Here is a 20,635-nt window from a genome sequence, read left to right as displayed (position 1 = left end):
AGCCATCTAACGGTAGTCTGAGCGACATCAGTTGGTCTGAGTGACCAACAGGGATATCTAATAGTTTCTTGGCAAGAGATTGCTTTACCATAAAGGCCACCCCTGATTGCCTGTGCTCCTCAGGGCCATTTCCGGCCCAGTATAGGGTGTAGCCAGCCCCTCTTTCAGTCAGCGACCCCTAGCTTGCTAGGCGTACCTCACTGAGGGCAGCTATGTCTACATCTAGCCGAGCCAGCTCTCTAATGCCACCAGTGCAGACTTCCGCTGAGGGCATTCATTTTTGTTGCTGTCCTGCAGTGTGCGGACATTCCAGCAGGCGACTTTGAGAGGTATCCTTTTATCGACTCGTTTGGGACTAGTCATTTGTGGGCTAATTACTGTATCGCCTCTAGCCTGCGTAGAGTATTTTAAAGTGATAATTGGCTAAATGCAATTCACAGTAGCACAGAAGTCTGAGACGGCTGTGAACAACAGATAGCCATAGGTGTTATTTTGGAGTTTCCATCTCCTAGACTGGCTGCCGACTAAAGCTACAATAGTGCTATAGACAGTTCTTCTTCTTCTTCTAGCCAGCTTTTTGCTGCTGAGCTGTCAGCTCTTTTGCAGACTATTCCAAGGAAAAATAGTGTGCTGTTTTCTTCAGTTGTTCAGCACTGCCATACAGAGTGTTGATTATGTTGGGCTGGAGTGGTAGTAGGGTCTGCCTAAGGTGGATTAGGAAGGGGCATTCAAAAAGGATATATGGTTTACGGTTTCATAAGGGTGGGTGCAGTGTCTACAAAGGGGGAGTTGTGTGGGATTTATTTTATTGAGATAATTTAACAGAGGTGTGTGTCCTGTCCTTAGTTTGAAGATTGTAGATTGTTCTTTGCAGGGGAGAAAGTTAATACAGACAGTAATAAGTCATGATAAGTAAACTATAGAGTATAGAGTTATAGTATAGTGACATCACATACAAACTATTACAGTGATATTATTATTACTATTAGAGTCTACTATATAGTATTATAATAGTTATATATATATATATATATATAGTATATATAGAGAGAGAGTCTACATTCTAGATCTATTGTACATCTATAATTAATTAGTATTTATTTATATTGACAAATATTGTGATTCTGTGTAGTGTGATAGTCTGGAGTCTGACTATGCTATGAGTTATGAGTATAGACTATAGTATAGAGTATAGTATAGTATAGTTAAAGGGAAACTCCGATATTTAAATTCTGCGTAAAAAGTTGTAATAGTAAACATTATATCATTTTTTATTTAAATGCTTAGAAAATTTTATATTTAATAAATTAGTCAGTAAATTCTTGACATCTAAAAAAAAAAACAGGATTCCTTGACATTTTGTTTTAAGTTATTTCATGCGTCACTTCACTAAACAATACTGAAAGAGAAACTTGATTTAACCAATCGTATCGCTTCATTCTTACAGTAGGTGTTAGGCTTAGTGACGGCCTAGTCCAGAGCTATGATACAGTTATAAATATAAACATGTATAGATAGATCCAAAAGCATTAGGATAACCAACTCGAGAAAAAAAAGTAACATTTTCATCTAAGCCTCTCCCTATCCCAAGCAGTAAATAGATCGTGTGTCTGAATGATTCAAACAAGCTGGTCAGTGTAAGGCTAGTCGAGACTACGTGTAGTCGGTCATGACAAGAAAACCAAGTGATAGTGTTTGTTGTGTGTTGAGTGGTCTGGCGAGAAAATACACACTGCCGTGATTAGTCAAGCATGTAAATCTACTTTTAATACGCATTTTTTCTTTGCTTACAAGATCCTAGATCTAACTGCATAGACAAAGATATATTTCTTTTAAGAGAATGTTAACTTTGCTGTATGGTCTCCTGTTATACAATAAGTCAATAGATTAAAACACCTTTGTGACGTCACATAGAAACCCGGTGAAAGTCTGACTGTTTTGGATGCGCAGGAAAATTACGTCGGAAAAACATCAATTACTAAGTTATTACTGCAAATAAAAAAAAAAAAGAAGAATATATTCATTATCTGTAAATCAAAACATATATTATATCAAAAATTGTTAAAACCATCGGAGTTTCCCTTTAATTTAATAGATCTAGTATTCCCTTATTCACATGAGTATGAGTGACTATGGCCTATGGGTCTACTATCATACTAGATCTAGATTAATCTATAACTATGGACACTATTCACGACTACTGACCACTACCACTATTCAAGACTATTGTCACTATCACTATCAGTGACTATCATTTATTCATATGCCTCATAAGGTGACTTTGCTGGCATACTATTCCATTACTATGACATTACTGACATTAGACTTAGAGAATCTAGATTAATAGATGATTAGTCATAGTCAAAATCTCAAATTTAGTCCGTCAGAGTCAGACGGTCAGTGACTAAATTTTAATTATTTATAAAATTTATTATTATTTTATAATTTTAGTTTTAAGTCTACATCTTTATTCTAAATTTTAATAACTGAAATGTAGACGTCTACATCTAATTAAACAATTAGACATATTCATTAGATCAAGACTCTTGTAAATTTAAAAATTACTCTGTATTATGAATAATTATGTAGATCTATGCCGCAACGATAAATGCCGGATTTTTTTAAACTGCTTTTGGCTACCATTACAACTATAAACATTGCAAATTACCAGAGTTACTCCTCCTATTTATTTACAATGCCAAGTTGGGCCAGATCTTAATTTAGATCTGAATCTAATAACTTGTTTTACCATCAATATGTTTCCATTTAAGTATGTAACGTCAAGCCTGTTTTTTTTAATTATAGATCTAGATTTATTTGTGTACCAAATCTTCATTCATATAGATCTAAATATAGGTATGCAATAATTGTAAACTTATTTTGATGGATTTTGTAAAATATATAGAATGTAGGGTAATCTAGATCTAGAGCTACTACTCTAGCTAATCTGGCCAAGTTATGATGCTTTTTTTTTTTTTAATAATTTAATACAATCAGTCGTAACCTTTAACTTTAATAATATAAATAGACGATAGAGATCTATCTAGTCTAGCTAATACTAAATCTAGGGTCTATATTAATATACTGAAACACTAAGTCATAGTTATAGCCTATATTATATATTGATATATAGCCTAGGTCTAATTAATATAATTATATAGAATCTAGATTAGAATTAGAATAGATGATGAGTAGACTCAGTAGATCAGTAGATCTATTCTATTTAGATTCTAGATCTACGGTACGACATGATCTAGATCTAGTTACCATGCCATTGCCATTTCTTATTCTAGAATAGTATATTATATGAATAGATGATAATAGATCTATTATATTATCTACATCTATAATATTAAAGTGATATAATATTAGTATTAGTAATATTACTTTATTAGAATCTTAATATTATTATATTATAATTATTCAATGTACATAGTGATACTGATAGTGATACAGTTCATACAGTGATAGTGACTAGTGTAACATTATACAATGTTGTGCCCAAGATACAGATCTACGCCTTTATTTACATTATCAAAACATATTCTCAACATTCATGGAACAACTGCAAGCACAAAAGTCTGTAACAACACATCTGGAGTGGTTCAAAACATCATCAGATGTCATTCATTTATGAAAATGTTTTACAAACTTAGACTAGCACATGCACCTGATCCTGTTGAATCTCCACGACTAACTCCACAAATGGTAACATCTATAATAAGGATGAATGAAACATCAGTGAAGCAGCCTGGTGGAGTGGTCAAAGAAGTTCATTGTAATCAATTACCAGTAAGTTAATATGTGATTGTTGACTTTGTTTCTTTGTGAGCTTGTAATTTGTTAGACAATGCTGTTCACTCAACTGGTACAAGAACTAGAATTAAATAGATCTAGACTCTACTTGTGGATCAATATCTAAATCTAGTTTGTAGTAATTTGTACACATAAAATTTTTTTTGTAAATATATAGTCCATATAGATTTCGAAAATAATTTAGATCTTGATCTATTTGTTTTTTTTTACCTTTGTCACTCTTTAAATAATTATCTTAGTCAATCATAAAATCTTTATCATTTATTTGTAAAAATTTACTTTATAATTATATTTTTTAAAGGCAAACAAGCCAACTGAAGATCGCCACTTAGAAGCCAAGCTAAAATCATCTGACAAGTATTTATTTGGTGTGTTTGATGGACATGCTGGCTGCGCATGTGCACAGACCCTCAAGGACAGATTATTTAAATATATTGCAGTTGCACTGTCTGACCCAGACAAGCTTAATCAGCTCTACCAAGGAGGACAAATGGCTGCTGATGATCTTGTTGATTATCTCAGCACAGCGCTTGTAGACAATGTCAGCCCTGATCTTGGGCATATACATCGTCAGAGTCTCTTTCAGTTTGTCCAAGACTCTCAGGACATGTACTGTGTAGATACCAATGTTAGTATTTAACAAGGTGTTTCTTTATTATTTAATATATATATTAATATTATTCATTTTAATCCCCAATTTATTAGTTTGCCCAGATTGTTACATAAAATACTAAAAGGATGGCTGCCTGGTCGTGCGGTTTGCACGCTGGACTGTCATTCGGATTTATCGACGGTCGAGGGTTCAAACCCTGCCCGCTCCCATCCCCCGTCGTCCTGCGGGAGGTTTGGACTAGGAAGTAAACTATCTTCAACTCTGAAGAAACATCCCAAACATGTAAAACATTTTATAAACATTTTACTAGTATTTTAATGCATGACTGATTAGAGGTAAAAGAAAATTATTATTAAATCCATTTTCTTTTTTTGGTTTTCATGTAAGATAGCTAGATTATCTTCATTGTTCTTCAATGTGGCACAGCTACTAATTTCTGCAAATCTTCCCTATTTTTGAGTAGTCACTTTAGTTCATACTGTATAGCTGATGACTTGATGCCTTCAAAGGGCTAGGATGATGGAAACAATAGATTGTCTAGACTGCAGGAGAGTGTGAAATGCGCTCTTAGTGCATACTAAATTAATGTTTTAATTGTGTGGCTAATTTTAAAAATAATAAATTGTTTCCTAATTTAGAGAGTTACAGCTTAGTAGTCAGTTAAACATGAGATTTTACAGGTGCTCAATAGACCAACGCAATTGGAGAATGTGTGTGAAATAGAGCAATTGGGTTTTTTATTTCAGTGTTTGGTCATTAAAATTAAGATTTAAAAAACAAAAGCATTGATGGGGAAAGTAAAATAGTATATTTAGTTAAGAAGTTCAAGATTGGCCTTTTTTTATATTTTAGGAAAAAAATTGTACCAGTAGTCTTAAATAAGCAGCCTTAATAAGCACATTTAATATAAGAGAAATTACAATATTTTTAAATTTAACAAGGCTACAAACTCAAAATCAGCCCCCAAAGTGGTCCACCCAGGCAGGTAAAAAGGCAGGTTTCAATATTTTCAGAAATATTAGAATGAAATTCTATCAAAGGCAAATGACAGAGAAGAATGGAGAAAGAAGGTTGACAGATCTTGTGTGGTGCCCCAATGGTCCAGCAGACCAAGGGATAGATGAAGGTGAAGTTAGATGTGAATCTGGCATTGATTTCATATAATGATTATCTTATTGAACTAATTGTTTTGTATAAGGTCAATCTCTTATTCAAAGCCTCATAAAAAAAAAAATCCTTAATTGAGTGTCTCCGGCTGCCTTGCAGTTCATGCGATATTATGAAAAACTACTTATTAATTGTTGTTTTAAATTATGTTCCACTTATATGCATATTAAATAGATTTTTTCTCTTTGAAAAAAATAGTAACCACTTTTTTGTAAATGTATTAGTTAGTATGACAGAACTTTTAAATAGCTTGGCAATACATTTGTAAAAAAAAATAATAATTTTGCATAAATGTGTTAAAAATATGGTAAATGGTCATCTCCCTTACTAAATAGCCTCCAGTGTTTGTTACTATTAATAGTGAATAGTTGTAAAAATAGTGTGTTTTTATGAAAAAAATGCTAGCATAGTTGATTAAAAAAAATAAAATTTCACTTTCAGAAAAGAAAAAGTAGCCATTGCATCAGAACTTTGAAAGGTCTAAAATATCATATGTCGGATTTTCAATATCTTTTCTAGTTTACGAGATCTAAACAGGACGGACGGACATTCCACATATAACTAATAGCATCTTTTCCACTTTCAGGGGCCGCTAAAAATGTTGTACTCATGAAAAGTAAAGCTTCATGTGATACATTTTCTTGTAAAAATTAAATGGAGTAGAGTTGTAAAAGAAATGCTCTTTTTATTTTTTTTAATACAGTACCTCAAATGGGTTTTAGCTTTTATTGTATTTTTTTTGTCTTTCAATAATGCAGTGACTTATTATTTATTACACCTCAATCATTTCAAGTTATTATAATTTGTTTTTAAATTTAATTTCAGATAGAAGAGGCTTTAAAGAATGCTTTCTTACGTATGGACCTGGACATATCAAATGAAGTTAACTTTCCAACAACTGATGAGGCTCTTAGAGCAGACCTAATCAATATTGCCTTCTCTGGTGCAGTGAGCTGTGTGGCTTATATTGATGGACTAGATCTCTATGTTGCTAATGTTGGTGATTGTCGAGCCGTGATAGGTAGCCACTCAAGTGAATCTGAAGCCTGGCATGCAACTCAGATCACAGAGCAACATGATGCTCAAAATGCGGAAGAAGTGAAACGGCTCTGTTCAAAGCATCCCAATGAGAGAAACAACATACTAAAAGATGGAAGACTTTTTGGAGAGCTCATGCCACTTCGTGCATTTGGTGACATAAGATATAAATGGTCTAAAAATGATCTCCGATCTCTGTCACAAATTGTGGGAAAGAACATTCATCCTTTCCTTGGTGATTACAGAAATCTGAACATACCAAAACATTTTCGAACACCTCCATATTTAGATGCTGAACCTGAAATAAAACACTATAGGTTGACACCCCGAGATAGGTTTCTGGTGATTTCAACTGATGGTCTGTGGGACTCCGAAGGCATGTCTGTGGATAAAGTTGTTTCTCTGGTTGGTCACCATTTAGATGGCCGCCAAGTCCTGGCCCATTTTCATCCTCCAGAAAATGCAAAACTTGGTGAAATCAACACAATGCTCCGAAAGCGCAAAAGTGGTTTAGCTAAACGGGCTGTGGATGAAAACGTGACAACACATCTGATTAGACATGCTTTAGGTCTAGAGCATGGACAGATTTCCGCTCAGCTGACCCTTCCTGAAAAGTTAGTGCGCTACTATAGGGATGATATAACAATCACTGTGATCTACTTTGACACTGATTATATCATGGACTACACAAGAAAACATTGATTCTCTGTAAACATCAGCAATTGTAGTGTTCCTAATGGTAACATTAACTGGTTGTTTTTTTTTTAAGTATTGAAAGATTAATCATGACATTCGACATTGTAATTAAAAACAGACCTGATCCTGTAAGTTATTTTTTATTGTGAGGCACTTTTGTAAATAGAATTGAACATTTTTTACAATTATTTTATTCATGATATTGCTTTCATTTTGTAAAATTTTAATATTTGTTGACTAAATACTGTACATATGAAGCATGCATTTAAAAATCAAGCCAATGATGCAACCAATAAATTGATGATTTAATATTGAAGAAAATTTTTGAAAATTATTATTGTTTGAAGGGTTAGAGGTATCTAACAAGGGAGGGCAATGAGGATTTGAAAATGCTAGTTTTTCAAGTTAGAAATATTAATGTACTGTACTTGACATAAAGTATCCTTGTTTAAATTGTTATACATACCAGTACATTGTTATCTTAAGCTGTAACTAATTAGTATTATACTGCTGTGATAAAAATATTATAATTGCTGCAACTTGACATATTTTGTCGAGATATTATCACAAAATGTAAATTTATCATATCGTGATAGTCAGGAGGATTACTTTGATTTTGTTAATCAAAACATGAGTGAAAATATGCAACATCTGTGTTATCATTAAAAATATTCATTTTGTATATGCATGTTTCATGTGCAAGTGATCCATTAGAGAAACTATGAATTTTTCTTGTTGCATGGATTGATTCCATTGCTGTGTAACCTGACAGAGCCTAGTAATGCTTTAGATTTCACTAGTTTGATTGATTTTATCAGCACATGTTCAGCAGCTAAGTAAACATGATTTCTTTTAAATGGTGTCTTTTATTTTTTAATGTAGTGTTTTGTTTTTAAATTGTGGATCTTCAATTCTGTATTCTACAGAAAATACAACTTTTTCTCAATTTTGGTGGGAAGAAAAATGACACTACCTGTAATTCAATTATATTATAGGTATTTGGTATGCTAATATAAGGTACAAAATTATTTCGGGAAATAGTTATTTGTCTGTGTTTGTGTAGTTGCTGACCTAATTTACAGCCTTTCAACAATCAAAACGCAACATTTTTACATGTAACTCACAACTTTAGTTCTTTGTTATTCCTGTAAGCTGAAAATTGAAAAAATTGAACACACAAAATGCCTAAGTTACCCTGAAACAAGTGATGTGGTTTTATAATTATTATTTATTTAACAAAATATAGGCTATAAATAATACAAGAGTCATCATGTCAATTATGAATAACTTGGAAAAAAAAAAAAAGAAGACTTACATAAAAATCCAATAAATGTATTAAGGCATATACATACATTTTGACTAAAACTGAATATTTTTTTTTTAACTGGAAGTCCATTTTTGTATCTGTTTTCACATCCAATTGCAAGTTCCTCTTTCTAAAATTTAAACTTATTAAGGGATACATCTTTTTTTAAGTTGTAAGTAAGTATCTTATGGTTTCTATGTTTAAATTGTATGTTGAAGTGATTCATTTTGATGGAGTGGGTAGCTAGGTTCACTCTATAAATGGGACAAATTCTTTTCTATCATGATTTTTTTCTCCTTTCTTTGGCACATCTATTGTGCATTAAAAGGCATCAGGATTGTCAACTACGCTCTCCTATTGGCATTTCCCATATCCCCTGTTAAAAAAAAGGAAACTACCTCACTTAGAGCAAAGTTTTATATTGTCATCCTTTCTATACATACTTGACATATATATATATATATATATATATATATATATATATATATATATATATATATACACATATACACACACATACAAATGTTATACATTTACCAGTGCACAATAAAAATATTTTCCAGTTAAAATGTTAATAGGTAAATTACTACAATATTTTTATTGAAATAATCTAAAAAAAATAATAAAGATAATAGAAATGTTAATGCGACCCACTTTGAGAGAAAGCACAGTTCTTAACATTTTTGTAAAAAACAATGTCAGGATACCATTTATCTTAAACCTTAAATGTTCTGGTATTCAATTTTGGTATCTTTTCTGCTTTAAAGTTAAGAAAACAAAATGCATGCCATTATTTATACAATTATCTTGATTCATATACAGGTAAAATATTGAAATAATCTAATAAATAGTGCCCATATGATACATTTCACTTAACAACTAGTGATGATAGCTTTACTGTTTGGGTTCATTTTCACAAGGTGCCAAAGCAATTGGTACATTCTGTCCAGCAGGGCCCTTAAACATGAACCTGTAGATCAAATGATATAAGACAGTAAGTTCACTTACGTTGTACAATGTACACACCTATTCTAATGTTATTGTTCTTAAATAAAAACAAACAACTTTAGGTTGTGTTACTCATTTGTTAAGTATCTTATCTATTACAACATGTAACAAACCTTTATAAAACCTACCGGTATAAAAAGAACACTAGGTAGTTTTGAGTAGGGATTATATTATGTCGCAGAGTGAAATATTAATAAGTTGAAAGCATTGGCATTTTATAGCTATGGTTGGAAATTTGTCCACCACACAGTACCACCCTTTTCTTAAAGCTGTTGGTTCCAAAGAAATGGCGAATAACTGACGCAGTTTAGGATCAGCCGCATCAAAGGTTCTATTAAAATTTAGCACTGTGGTTTTTTTATTGGTCAAGACTTATTTAAAGCCAATGCTGAAACTCAATAGCATGATGTATCTTATCTTGAAATAAGTCCAACGAGCACACAAACTTTATTTTACTTATTGATTTCATAAGTCTTCCTTTGTCCACTGTAGCACTTCATGATTGAATAAACCTTCATTTTACCTCTATAGCACTTGGATGACTAGCCCAGCCTAATTAACTTTTTAGAAAAGCACATAGTCGGTATGCTTTCGCTTTGATACAAGCTCCCACATGACAAATATAGATGGCCTAGGTTTGCAAGTACGAACTATGCTAATGTGAATTTTGTGAAACCTGAATAGGCATATCATTTATGTAATTATATTAAAATATAGAATAAAACATATCTTGTCAATGTTTTACACTAAGGTCTTTATTTAAAAAAAAATATATACCTAGTTCTAAAGGATGTTCTTTTTAATGAAAGTTAAATTTTGATAAAAAAAATATATTAAACTTTCAGTTAAAATTAGACCAAATAGAAAACAACTTAAGTAGATGATGATAATGCATAGAACATTGTCTTACCCAAAAGAGTGAGTAGCTGGGGTTTCTTCAATATTGAATTCAGCAACAGGCACACCTCTAGCAGCAACTTGAGGTGCAAACATGGCAGCAGGGTAAACTACAGATGAAGTACCAACCTAGTCAAGAAAAACAGAGTAACTTTTTGGTAGGTCAATGGCCATCAATAATCTTAAACAGTTGGTGGATTATCATAAGGGTCACACTCCACTTATAATTTTATAATTATTATTTTAAAAATATTTTATTTATATAATTTCTTTTTTTTTTTTCCTTTTCAACAGCATATTGTAAAAAATAACTAAATGTTTAAAGTACCACAAGACAAAGGTCACAGGTGTTGAGCTCCAACTCAGCTTGCAATAGAACAGTGGGATCCAGACTTTCATGGAACCACACTACATGAGGTCTCAGCAACCCGTTGCAGCCATTTTTCTTGCATCTTGGAAGTTGTTCCACAGGGATATTAGCATCAGGACTGTTTGGATTTGGCTCCCTTTGAAGAAATGTAAAAAATTTAAAATAATGTTGTTTTTTTAAAGGAGAGAGAAAAAAATCCAATTAAATATATGAAATACACAAGTGAACATTGCACTCTGGAAAAAAAATGAAGAAATTAATAGTGAATAGAATAAATGAAAAAATGGACCAGCTCTTATCCTATCACACGAAAGATGATGCCTTTTGCCTCAGAACCGAACATAAAAGAATGACACAACCTATGTTCTGGAAGCTAAAAATAGGGAAGTGAAATCTGCCCTTTTGAAGTGTCACAAGAGAATGCTGACCATATCCTTCAAAACTGAACTCTTTATGAAGAGGCCCCAAAAACACCTATATAGAAAGAAAACTATATGGAGAGCTGCCTGTTTTGGAAACCACTGCCCAGTTCATCTCATACATTGGTCTAGTCATCTGAACGCTACAACATAATAAATGAGAACAAAGAAGAAGAAATATGGTTCAATTACTCACCCTTTTCCAGCGAGTGCAGGACATATAGGACTATCTTTATTTTTTGAAACATCTTTACATTTTGTACATCGAGTTGTAAAAAGATTTCCTTTGAAAGAAAACAAAATTCCATAGAATAAATGAAAGCTAGTAAGCACTGTAATCTAAGAAGTTATGTATCATAGCTAGTAAGCACTGTGCCCACAGAATTTATTTATCACAGCTAGTAAACACTTTGCTAACATAAGTTATGTATCGTAGCTAGTATCATGATTAGCCAAAGGCAAAAAAAAACTATGAACAAAACACTGAATTTAAATTAAAATGTGTACAATTAGCTTACAGACACTGTCTAATTAAAGAGACATTTCTTGCTGTGGCTTATATTATACCCTATTTGGTGGCTTATATATATATATGGCCTCCTTCAGTTGCGAAGCAACTATGGATCATCTCATGGAAATGAGATGAATGCCTGGGCATTAGTTGTGGTCAGAACGATGTCAGAACGATTTATCATATGTTGTAGATAGAAAATGTGTTTCTTTAATAAAAATGTCTTCATGTCTAGTTTTGAGATGCTAAAGGGAAGACTTTCGTAAATAAACCATTATTGATTTAATTTATCTAGAGCTGTTAACAAACAGAATGTACGCTCAAGGTGCAACCAGAACATAAAAAACATAAAACCCAAGTTAAAATGGTAAACTAATCTAAATAAGTTTTGACTCTTCTTATTTCACAAAATATTTTCTTTAAAATTGAATTATTAAAGTATATTGATCTTAGAGAATTCAACAAAACACTTAAAAATGAAAAGGTATTTTAAAAAATGCAGTATCAAACACAAAAATACAAACAGGAATCATAGTTCTAGATAAAAAAAATGGAATGAACATTAATAATTAATAACAAACACTAGAATAAATTGATAAATGGTTAAAAAAAAAAAGATATGCTATATCCAGGGAATGAGCCATGGATCTCTGACCATCTCGATTCCTAGGCAAGCAAAAAATAATAAAAATTAGTACCGGACAGAGTGTATTGATATAAGCTTTGTAAAAATGATTTTTACCACTGGTGTTGTATGCAGGGCCACCATTATTATTAACAGTGGCATATAGTCAACCTCCATGATATACAAGATTTAGATGTTATCATACTGACGATGTCTCACCATGCAATTCTATAATGTTTTCAGATCCAGCAGCTTTATGAAGCTCATCAATATTTTGAGTGATAACAACAAGCTTTCTTCCCTGTTTTTGGAGTCTCTTTTCACAGTCAGCTATTGCAGTGTGTGCCTTAAATCAAAAAAGGTTAATATTTAATCTTTATTGAGCACTACAATAATCTTACGTAATTACATTACAAATAAAGTTCTGATCACTTTTGATTATCTATCCAGATACACAAAATTTGGCTCAAGGACTCATGTCTCATGAAAGCAGATATGATTAAATGTTAATCTTGTTGATCAGAACCTCCAGATAGAAGAGTCAGTGAAGACCAAATCTCTCTAGCCTAGCCAAAATTAAAAGCCTTCCCATAGGTCAAAGGGTCATAAAAGGAAGTAATGGACACGATGAATGCCTCTATGTATAAGGAATGTAAAAAAACAAACATACAATTTAAATTAAAGGCCTATAATTGTTATGCTAAAAAAATTTTGAAAACAAATTACTGGATTTGGGCTCTTGCTTGCCATCACTTCTCTTCTGTAATGATAAAACTCCCAAACCAGGGAAGGATTAGAGCTAAAAGCTTCAGGAGTAGCAAGATCCTGAAGAAAATATTTTAAAAATTAGAAAGTATTTTATTGACACATTTAGTGTAAAGCAACAATTATTCTAACATTTTTGCAATATAAAATTTAATGTATTTTCAAACAAGATTAAAAGGACAATGCTTTAAAAAAAAAAAAAAAAAAACTTATATTAAGCATAATTGTATCAATTAGTTTGGATCAGTTATGTAATTAAATTTATAACAGATCTAGACTAACAATAAAAAAGCATTTATAAAAAATCGAACTCATGACTTAAGCCTTCTCGGGAAGACATGGTAACCACTCTGCTGGTGGAAAGCCTATGAACATAGAAAATTGTATAGTTATCTATTGATTCTATAGTCTCGTCCTAGTTTTCATGTTGTGTTCATTAAAACTCAGAACAACCTATAAAGGTTATACCACCACTTCAGTCAAGTACTATTTCTTTCCCTAGTTCAAGATACCAAACAATATAATAAATTACCAATAGTTAATTATCTAATTGGCTAATTTTTTTTATTGATTATTGTGTTGTCTGGAAAAAGAAAAGATAGTGAAAAATTTCAGCTTGCTCTGAGATTGGGTGTGGGAAAAATAATGTGTACAAACTTTTTACCAGACATACAGAGTGAGTTGATATAAGCTTTGTAACAAAATAAACAATTTGTAAGAAATCAGTAAAACAAAATAAACAATTTCTAAGAAATCAGTAATATTTTTCAGAAATATGTCTAAGACAACATGTATTAAAAGTTGATAATAATTACAAAATAAACCTGGTATTTTATTTTACATTATTTATCATGTGGACTATAGGATCTAAATAAGAAAAGATTATTTTTTAATTTTACCATGCATACATATATATTTAAGTTAATACCTGAGCTTGCCATTTTCTCCAAAAGCCTCCCGCTCCTCTAAACGTTGGCACACCACTTTCAGCACTGACACCAGCCCCTGTCAACACAACAATATGTTTAGCTTTGCTGAAGATCTCCCTAAATTTAGCCATGTCAGATAATGGCCTAGCTTTAGCAGTGTTCTGTAAGCAACACATTTCATGGTTACTTCAAATACTAATAAAATTGATTTTACAATTAACTCATCAACTAAAATGTGGGTGCTGCAGGAATTCTTAATGTCAAGGAAGAAGGAAAATTCAAGAAATAAAACAATACAATGAATATTATTTTAAAAATTACTATTGCCCTTTTTTTTTGTAGCTGTAATTTTTCTTAAAATAGATATAAGCTTTTCCAATCACCTTAATTAGTTGAAATACAAGTAAAGTTTGAAAAAAAAAACTTGTTTTTTTTTTGGTTTTACATCTGTTTTTGGTTAATTTTTTTTTTATATGAGGACCTCAATGATATTCTAAGGTTGAACAAATTATGCATAGCAGTAACAAAAACTTCCTATGTTAATATTGTCTTCATTAGTAATGAGTATAATTGGTGAAAAAGGTTCACTCGTTTGTTATATTGGAAATAAAGTTTTAGTAAGGTTAAAATATGTCATATTGTTTTATATTTTGAAAAATAAAAATTCATTATATTATGTAAGTGGAAACAATTAAAAAGGAACTTTGACAAATGTTCTAAATTTTCACTTGTACAAAAAGTTGTGCTTTGCCTAGGAAACATTCAAATATTAATTATAGAAGTGAATGCTAAAATTACTTGACAATAATAAATGTATTTTTATAATACTTCAAAACTATTTCAGCAAAGTTGATTATTAAAATTGTTCCAATCCAAATATATTGAAACTTTCGATGAAGTTTTTACAAACTTTTTAAAAAATATCGTACGGGATAAAGAAAGAGAAATAAAAATAAAGTCATAAGTTTGCCAATTCTTGAGATATCCAAAAGTTATGGAAAACAAAATTTTGCTGGATAATCTTTAACTTTACAACCACACCAAACAAGTAATTGACATGAACTTACACACACAACAGAAATTATTAGTCTTAAAAGAGCACAGGCCACAAAAACCAAAAGCTTATGACAATATGAAATCATAAAAGGAATAGTTTTCAGGAAGGTGTTGCTACACCAATTAACAAATTACAAAATAAAAAATATTGAGTCTTTTTTGAGGATGCAATTCTATCAAACCGCTCTAAAAGGATTTAACATTTAGAAGTATGTATATTTTGAAAACTACCAGAAAATCATATAACAGAAAACAAAATGAAATATAAATCAAGCTTCTTTTTGATGTATTAAAAGCATGTATGATAAAAAATGTCTATTAGGACAGCCTACCTTATCCATTCTGTAGTTTGTGTTTAAAATTAGTCTGTCACCTTTACAAACAAATGAAGAAGATTTAAGACAGGTGTTAAACCACCTAGCTCTTAAAACTGTGACCATGTGAATTATCTATATATAGGCTTGATCTGAAAAGCAAACATGCAAGTTATAAAAAGGTCACACTTCAGTGTATCTAAACTTTTGCAGGTCCAGTCAAGGATGTTTAACTGCTTGTAACAATCTCACTAAGTGAAGTCAAAATATAAATTTTACATGTATTTATAATTATTACAATTATTGCAATAAATTTTTTATTAATTATAATAATTAAGTCAATCATTGATAAATAATTAATTCAAACAATAAATAGACATATTAATGCCATCATAATTTCATTTCATTATTTTCTATTCCAGCCCTTTTTTTTTTTTTTTAGAATTATCCTGACAAGGGTTAAATATTATTGTAAAATCTGTGATGATTCAATTACTGATTCCCAAAAACCTATGTTTAAAACAATTCAAAACATTTTTTTTTTGTGTGAAAAAAAAACAAGTTTAAGTTTGGCTTCATGAGGAAACCATACTGATTTGATTTGTGATTTTTGGCACATCATCACAATTTAGACAATGTAGTGCCCGGAGAATAAAATTGATGAAACTGAAATTATAACAATTATTAAATAATCACATTATATTTTTTTTACTCTTGAAAACTCAACATTCAAAAGTTGATTACTTAAAGGACTTAACAATTCTTTTTTTTGTATGTAGTACTAAAAGCCATTAAACAAAATTTTTTAAAAGTTAAATAAATGTTTTAAAAAAGCTACTGGTATTAGTACATTTATGATATTTTTGTCAGGGTTGAGAATCCCATTGACAGAAATAGATGGTAAACCAAAGTAAAACTGAAAACTTTGCATATTCAGGCTTTGAAATACAAAGTGATTTATAGTGAATTTAATATATATAATGCTCTCTCTCTCTCTCTCTATATATATATATATATATATGATACTATAAAGCAGAAAGTAAAGCGTATGTATGTTACGAATACAAAATCAAAACCATTTGACCATTCTTGATAAAACTTATGGCACAAAATGTTCCTTAAAGCATGGCAGAGACCATAGTGTATGTTTAATGTCCCTTCCACAACCAGAGGGCCCTAAAAATTTACAAAAAGTACCTAACTGTATCTCTATTAAAGTACGAAACTTTTTAACACAGTATTTTATATTGGATATGAATGTGTTGGCTGAACAGGTAAACCCATTTTCACACTCTACTTTATTTTTGTGGCAAAATTTAAAATAATAATGTGAAAGGAACATTTGCCATGTTTGACATAGATCTAAATCCAATCCAGTAGATCAGTAATACCCAAACTAAGTCCTGTAGCTGCAGGTCGTAACTGGCTAGTATGTGTATGTATATATATATATATATATATGTATGTATTATGTGTATAGTAAAATTAAGTTTATATGAATTGTTTATTCTAAAAAATTGGCTCTATTGATTGTACACTTATGTAGAGGATCCTAACCAGTGGCTTGCATCCATGACGTGAAGGGGTTCAATGGACCCGGGCCCACGAACATTTAGGGGCCCACACCCAATGGCGTAACAACCAATGCACCAGTGCTGGATTTATCTATATTATGCAACATAAGCTCTAGGGCCCCCAAGAAATATTTAGTAGATACATATTATATATGAAGTAATATGGGACCCCTTATCTCAAATAGCTTAGGGCCTTCTAAGTCGGTGCTGCATGGCGCGTGACGAATGACCAATTGTAACCTGTACACATGAGCCGGGGGGGGGGGGCGCAAATATTGGGAAAAAATAATACCCAATGCCTAAATAGCTGAATCCTCTATATTCTCTCTCTATAAATCTAGATTTATCTAGTAGGTCTAGATCTAGGCATTTAACTTCATTCAATGTACCAAGCTTACTCCAAACATTTGCCCATTTATTCTCTATAAAAAAAAAACAAAAAAAAAAACAAGTATAATATAAGATCATTAACATTGATGTCCAAAACTGGCTGTTTGAAATAAATTTTGGTAAGAAAATCGTAATTTAATTCAAACACCCTATTAATTTTTTTTTTATGGAATTAAACTTGTACAACTTGACTTATGAATCAAATAAATCAGCTCCAAAAACAGAATAAATATTGCCAGGCTCATTAGCATCTAGACTTAGCCAATCAAAAAATATAGTCTTTACTCTAGGAAGAGGTAAAGCATCCTGGTAACATAGAAATAAACAACAACCTGATTTACAAATTTGAAATTTGTTTTTCTTACATAAAAAGACAGCTAAATGGAAGGAAATTGGGTTAGAATCATTGGAAAATGGACAAGCACATTATACAGCGAGTGTGACCACAAAAACAGCGAGTGTTCGAATTCATGTAATGTCCGGATTAAATAAACTACTCTAGATCTAATAGATTGTACTTGTAGACTAGGTCACTAGGGCCTGACACTAGCCTAGGCCTAAGGCTAGGAGTAGGGCTAGGGCCAGGGCCAATGGCAATATTTTTTGCTTGAATATATATAATAAATATATAGAGAGAGCTAATAGATCTATTATTACTATTAAGTTAGTAAGTAATACTGTAGAGTGTAGTGTAATAGACTAGATCTATAGACTCGTTATAGAGTATAGTACTATTATACTATATATAGTAGTGAATAGTCACTATAGTATAGTTCACTATAGTGTACTAACTAATACTAATAGTAATATAATATTACTAATATAGTACGAATATTTATAGGATTGGCGACATCATAGATCTATATAGATTTTAGATCTACTTAATCTAGATTCTAGATCTATGACTACATCTATGTCTATATTATATAGATCTATCTAGATTCTAATTCTAGATTTAGATTATATTCTAGTTAAATCTAGGATCTATTTCTAAACAATACCAACAAATAAAAGAACGAATTAAAGAACAAAACTGCACAAAACATCACGCACCGTTTTGAGCACTGCTCTTTCAATTCGCCAAATTAAAAAGAAAAAACAACACGTAAGCAATAATACAAAGTCAAATATTACTTTTAAAACAAATATTTTTAAAACCTCGAGCCAACTCGTATGTCAGAATAGAGTACATTGTAATTCGATGACTCATGGGACTCCTAAACATATAGATTTAAGTTTAAGCGCTGCAATGATGTGACGGGCTTAAACAAACGCAAGAATGGCAATGCAATATATAGATCTCAAGGCCCTTCCCAAGCTACTAAATATATATATATATATATATATATATATATATATATATATATATATATAATAGATCCAGTTTGATGTGACATCCTTACCTTGATAATATTGCCCCAGAGAAGGTAGAGCTAGATCTAGGTATAACAGGAACTAGAAACACTATATATACATCCAGGCAAAACGATTCGAATGTGACTGGGCTTAATGTACCTTTTATAGATTCCATTCGAATATATTCACACCAATGAAATTCATATATCTTTATAAGAAATACAGGCCTAAAGTGGATTGTTAATCGCTTAGTGTTTAGACCCTGATAAGGGATGAAGCCTATCATGGGCGTAGCCAGGGGGGGGGGTTCTTGGGGTTCAAACCCCCCCCCCCCCGAAATGAAATCCCCCCCCCCTGCGGGGGGGGGACGGAATTAAGTGACTGATTTTTGCTTTCATTTTGTTTATTTTAGGTGAGATTTTAATACTAAATCATCACTTACCACAGCACAGCCGAGGCAGTTTTGAGTTAAAAACCCTCTACCAGGGGGTTTTGAGATTAAATCCCCCTACCAGGGGGTTTTGAGATTTTAAAAACTCCTATCAGGGGGTTTTGAGATTTTAAAAACCCCTATCAGGGGGTTTTGAGATACAAATCCCTCTACCAGGGGGCTTTGAGTTTAAAACCCCCTACAGGGGGTTTTGAATTTTAAACCCCCTACCAGTGGTTTTTGCAGTTAAATCCCCCTCTTCTATAAAACAAAACAAAAAAAAATGCAAACAACAATCCCAAATTCCAACAGCACAGTTGAGGAAGATTTTGATTTTAAAACCCCATCCAAAATTTACGACAACCCCATCTTCAATATCAAAAAAGCAAATTACACACTCAAAATTCTATGAGCGTAGCCAAAGGGGTTTTGAATTTAACCCCCCTCCCCCTTCCAGTTGGGGTTTGAAGCTAAAAAGTACCTCTTCAATATAAAAAAAAAGCAAATTACACACTATAAAATCTATGAGCGTAGCCAAAGGGGTTTTGAGTTTAAATCCCTCTCCTCCAGATGGCTTTTTCTTTAAAGTTTAAAACCCCTCCAGATGGTTTTGAGTTTAAAATTCCCCTACAGAGCGTTTAGAGTTGAAAACCTCTCTGTTCAATATTATTTTAAAGCAAACTACAGTCACCAAATTCTATGATCGTAGCTAAATGGGGTTTTGAATTAAAAACAAAACAAACAAAAAACCAGAGATTTTTTAGTTTAAAACCCCGCAACAGATGATTTGACGAAAAAACTTTCCTTTTCGATATAAAATCTAAAGCGAAATACAGGCATGTAATTCCGAGAGCGTAGTCAAGAAAGGTTACAAATTTCTACCAGTGGCTTGGGTTCCATTAATTAAGTGTGAATAGTCTTCTGCAGAAATTGAAAATCATTAAATGTGTCTCAACAAAGATGGCTAAGACAGATTTTAGGAGTCAGTCATAGAGATCGGGTCTAAATCAAAGAAATCATATGCCGAACTGGGAGTCGAATCCTTAGTAAGGTTGTGACAGAGCGTCGCATGAGGTTTTGCGGGACATGTTTTCCGTCAAAATGAATTACGCAAAATAAGAGTTGCGGAAACAGCTTGCCGGAAAATGCACCGAACGGCGCGAGAGGGTCTAAGTCAGTAAGAATAGCACATTAGGTTTTTGAAATAAAACTTTTTAATAGCAAGATAATGCACTGTAGATACCTCAGAATATGCATTTTGTTGGCTTTCAATACCAGAAATAGTGCTCGGCGGCGGGGCCTCGCCCCGCGCTGGGGGAGCGCTGCGAACTCCCCCAGACCCCCTTGCTAGCAAG

The 20,635-nt window shown here is 32.1% G+C and overlaps 3 protein-coding genes across 9 annotated transcripts in view; 1 reads left to right on the top strand and 2 right to left on the bottom strand.

The window, feature by feature from the left end:
• LOC106061531 (GPI ethanolamine phosphate transferase 1-like) overlaps positions 1-2,655 on the bottom strand; it is a 28,137-nt gene extending 25,482 nt beyond the window's left edge. Inside the window, exon 1 of the mRNA XM_013219697.2 lies at positions 2,566-2,655. The gene's annotated coding sequence lies outside the window, so the exon portion shown is untranslated. The remainder of the gene's footprint in view (positions 1-2,565) is intronic.
• Positions 2,656-2,968: 313 nt separating this feature from the next.
• Positions 2,969-8,187, top strand: LOC106061533 (pyruvate dehydrogenase [acetyl-transferring]-phosphatase 1, mitochondrial-like). Of its 3 annotated transcripts, none has more exons than XM_013219698.2 (4): positions 2,969-3,069; positions 3,437-3,792; positions 4,118-4,444; positions 6,422-8,187. In XM_013219698.2, exons 2-4 carry the CDS (start codon positions 3,493-3,495, stop codon positions 7,334-7,336), a joined length of 1,542 nt encoding a protein of 513 aa, XP_013075152.1. In that variant the 5' UTR covers positions 2,969-3,069; positions 3,437-3,492; the 3' UTR covers positions 7,337-8,187. The 3 variants fall into 3 exon arrangements, with proteins under 3 accessions (XP_013075152.1, XP_013075153.1, XP_055892437.1); XM_013219699.2 differs by having other exon boundaries at positions 2,985-3,069; positions 3,449-3,792; XM_056036462.1 differs by lacking the exon at positions 2,969-3,069 and having other exon boundaries at positions 3,308-3,792.
• A 353-nt stretch (positions 8,188-8,540) lies between these two features.
• On the bottom strand, positions 8,541-19,050 carry LOC106061534 (NAD-dependent protein deacylase-like). 5 transcript variants are annotated; one of them, XM_013219703.2, is made up of 9 exons: positions 18,898-19,050; positions 15,549-15,682; positions 14,160-14,321; positions 13,193-13,291; positions 12,686-12,812; positions 11,527-11,614; positions 10,870-11,047; positions 10,555-10,670; positions 8,541-9,606 (listed from the first exon to the last, which is right to left on the bottom strand). In XM_013219703.2, exons 2-9 carry the CDS (start codon positions 15,654-15,656, stop codon positions 9,531-9,533), a joined length of 954 nt encoding a protein of 317 aa, XP_013075157.1. In that variant the 5' UTR covers positions 15,657-15,682; positions 18,898-19,050; the 3' UTR covers positions 8,541-9,530. The 5 variants fall into 5 exon arrangements, with proteins under 5 accessions (XP_013075157.1, XP_055892442.1, XP_055892443.1 ...); XM_056036467.1 differs by lacking the exon at positions 18,898-19,050 and adding an exon at positions 18,629-18,781; XM_056036468.1 differs by lacking the exon at positions 18,898-19,050 and adding an exon at positions 18,653-18,768.
• Positions 19,051-20,635: the final 1,585 nt, after the last annotated feature.

Source organism: Biomphalaria glabrata, chromosome 7 (assembly GCF_947242115.1).
Source record: "Biomphalaria glabrata chromosome 7, xgBioGlab47.1, whole genome shotgun sequence".
NCBI classification, from domain to species: domain Eukaryota; kingdom Metazoa; phylum Mollusca; class Gastropoda; family Planorbidae; genus Biomphalaria; species Biomphalaria glabrata.
Note: the sequence above shows the minus strand (reverse complement) of the source record. Positions and strands in the feature narration are given on the sequence as shown.